Source organism: Lactuca virosa, chromosome 5, assembly GCF_052849685.1.
Source record: "Lactuca virosa cultivar CGN04683 chromosome 5, Lactuca_virosa_CGN04683_v6, whole genome shotgun sequence".
In the NCBI taxonomy this organism is placed as follows: domain Eukaryota; kingdom Viridiplantae; phylum Streptophyta; class Magnoliopsida; order Asterales; family Asteraceae; genus Lactuca; species Lactuca virosa.
In genome coordinates this window covers 280222015-280225013 of record NC_136430.1, presented here as the reverse complement: position 1 = coordinate 280225013, position 2999 = coordinate 280222015, and the positions used below count along the sequence as shown (strand labels likewise).

Sequence of the window (2999 nt, the reverse complement as noted above, 5' to 3'; positions counted from 1 at the left end):
TATATTTTTAGAGTAGGAATAAAACCAGTGCATTTTACACACAACAAGTTTTTGGCGCCGTTGCCGGGGAACGGTTCAAAAATTAGCACTAATTTCTAGTTTTATCGATCCTTTGTGTGAGATTTATCTTGCACAGAGTTATTTTTAGGTAATATAGTTATTAGGTTTAGTTTTAATAGTTTTTTGTTTCAGAATTTTAATTAAACTTTTCTGTTTCTGCCTTGAACTCGCCGAGTGCAGTCGAAGCTACTCGGCGAGTCCATCGCAGTCTTGCATTTTTTATTTTTATTTAATTTTTGTTCGTTTTACGCGCTTTTCTTACTTTGGTTGCAGTTGTTACATGACCCGAGGATCCAATACGTCTTTGGTTCCTCCACTTGAAGACCTGGAGTCCGCTTTGAGGAAGAACAAAGGAAAAACCGTTGGAGAATCCGCTTCTTCAAAGAACTCACCTTTGAAGAATCTCAAATCCGTTTTTAGCAAGAAGAAAAGCAGTAAATCAGGAGCATCCAGCACCTCTTCCTTGGCAAACGAAGACCCAATCAAGGAAGACACCGTGAACGAGTCCGAAAGGGAAGAAAGCGAGTTCGGAGAAGGTAGCGATATAGAAGGTGACTTTGACAACACCATGGCGAACATCGATGAAGTTCCCATGGGCGAATGGAAGAAGAGGATACGAGATGACACCGGCCCGGGACTTGTGCAACCCGCAATTCCCGCGACTGCCACTTTTGAGCTCAAGGGTCACATACTTGCTCAACTCAAGGAGATCCCATTTTACGGAAAAGACCACGAAGATGCTTATAAACACTTGGATGAAGTCAATGATGTAGCTGATTACTTTAATGTTCCAAATGTGCCTCGTGAAACCCAGCTGCTTCGTATGCTTCCGGTTACATTCAAGGGTGCTGCAAAGGATTGGCTCAAGTCACTCCCTCCCGGATCCATCACTACATGGGCCAAGATGAAAGAAGAATTCATTGACCAGTTTTGCCCACCTTCTAAAATAACCAAGTTGAAGAAAGCTATAGCCAACTTTGAACAACAACCCGGAGAGTCCCTTTATGAGGCGTGGGAGAGGTACAAAAGTCTACTAAGGAATTGCCCACACCATGACCTTAATAGCGAACAAGAAGTCTCCATCTTCTATGATGGAGTCAATGTTGCAACTCGACAGCTCCTTGACTCGCAAGGACCCCTCACAAAGAAGGCACCCCCGGTGATCAAATAACTAATTGAAGAATTCTCTAAGCATTCTAGAGAATACCACAATCCAAGGAATGATATGACCAAGGGATCGTCTTATGCAGCTTCTGAAGATTTGTCGGCAGTTATGGCAATGTTGAAAACCATGGATAGCAGGATGGATAAAATGGATCAAACAATCCATGTTATTCGGGTAGGATGTGAGAATTGCAATGGGCCTCATCTAATTAGAGATTGTGATTTGGACGAGAATGGGAATAAGAAGGTGCAAGTATGCTATTCTAGTGGTGATAGATTTCATGACGATTGGCAAAAACCCAAGAAAGAATGGCTCCCTTATGATGAGTACAAGAAAGCGAGGGAGGAGAAATTTAGACAAAAGGCAAGGGGTTTTTACCAAAAGGAGGAGCCGGTACAAGAAAAGAAACCAAATCTAGAAGAAATGCTCACTAAATTTGTAGCTGCATCCGAAAAAAGACACAATGAACACGATGCTGCAATACAAGATACAAGAACAATATTAAGGAATCAGCAAGCATCTATTCAGAACATTGAGAAGCAGCTGGGACAACTTGCCCAACAAATGAATCAAAGAGCACCGGGAGAACTTCCTAGTAACACCGAAAACAATCCGAAAGGCGCACATATAAATATTGTGACAACTAGGAGTGGGAAGATAATTATTCCTCTGGCCCCTATTCAGAACGCAGATCCGAAGCCGGTGCAAGAGAAGGAGACAGAAGGGCAGAATCAAGATCAGAACCAGCTGAGCCCAGACCCTACTCGCCGAGTCCACGATATGGACTCGACAAGTCCGCCACCTGATCAGAAAAGTCAAACTCCTGTTAAGCAATACCAGCCTCCACTGCCATATCCAGCCCGAGCTAGAAAAGAAAAGAATGAAGAAAACTACCAGAAGCTTTCTAGAACACATAAAGGCTCTTCAAATCAACATACCATTCATAGAAGCGGTTGCCCAAATGCCAAAATACGCTAAATTTCTCAAGGAGCTTCTAACTAATAGAAGGAAGATGGAAGAAGTGAAGAAGGTGGTCCTAAACGAGAACTGCTCAGCTGCCATGTTGAACATACTTCCAAAGAAGAAAGGAGATCCGGGAAGTTTAACCTTGCCTTGTCAATTTGGAAACTTGGCCACCATATATGCACTAGCTGATTCGGGGGCAAGTGTAAACCTCATGCCTTATTCATTTTTCAAAAAGTTAGATCTCCCCGAGCCAAGACCCATTCGCATGGCAATCCACTTAGCAAATAAAACGGTTACATTCCCACGAGGAATCTGTGAAGATCTTTTGGTAAAGGTGGATAAGTTCATGTTCCCCGCGGATTTTATAATTTTGGACATGGAAGCGGATCCTCAAGTCCCGATCATCCTTGGAAGACCTTTCCTTAACACCGCAAGCGCTATAGTTGACATGTGAGATTCTAAACTTACCCTTCGGGTAGGGGACGAATCAGTCACTTTCGGAGTTGATCAAGCCATGAAGCATGCAAGGAATAGTGATGACACGGCATTTTCAATTGATATGTTGGATGAATTGATGGAGGAATGGGATAATGAAGAACCAAACAAGTCGACCATCATCTTTGATGAAGAACTTGATGCTGAAAAAGACCTACTGGAAATAGAGAGACTGCTGGAAGAAGCTGATTATAATGAATTAATAAAGACCACTGAACAGCCTACTCGCCGAGTAGACACGACCTACTCGCCGAGTCCATTTGAAGAATCCCAAGATATCGCGAATTCTGCCCAGGACTCGACGAGTCCCCTT

General features: G+C 43.0%; 1 protein-coding gene and 1 non-coding gene across 2 annotated transcripts; one reads left to right on the top strand and one right to left on the bottom strand.

The window, feature by feature from the left end:
• Nucleotides 1–1012: 1012 nt before the first annotated feature.
• On the bottom strand, nucleotides 1013–1119 carry LOC145118103 (small nucleolar RNA R71). The gene has a single exon (XR_013713085.1). It is a non-coding gene; the product is annotated as a small nucleolar RNA R71 (small nucleolar RNA).
• Nucleotides 1120–2237: 1118 nt separating this feature from the next.
• LOC145112805 (uncharacterized) lies at nucleotides 2238–2645 on the top strand. Its single transcript, XM_079048923.1, has one exon. It carries the CDS (start codon nucleotides 2238–2240, stop codon nucleotides 2643–2645), a length of 408 nt encoding a protein of 135 aa, XP_078905049.1.
• Nucleotides 2646–2999: the final 354 nt, after the last annotated feature.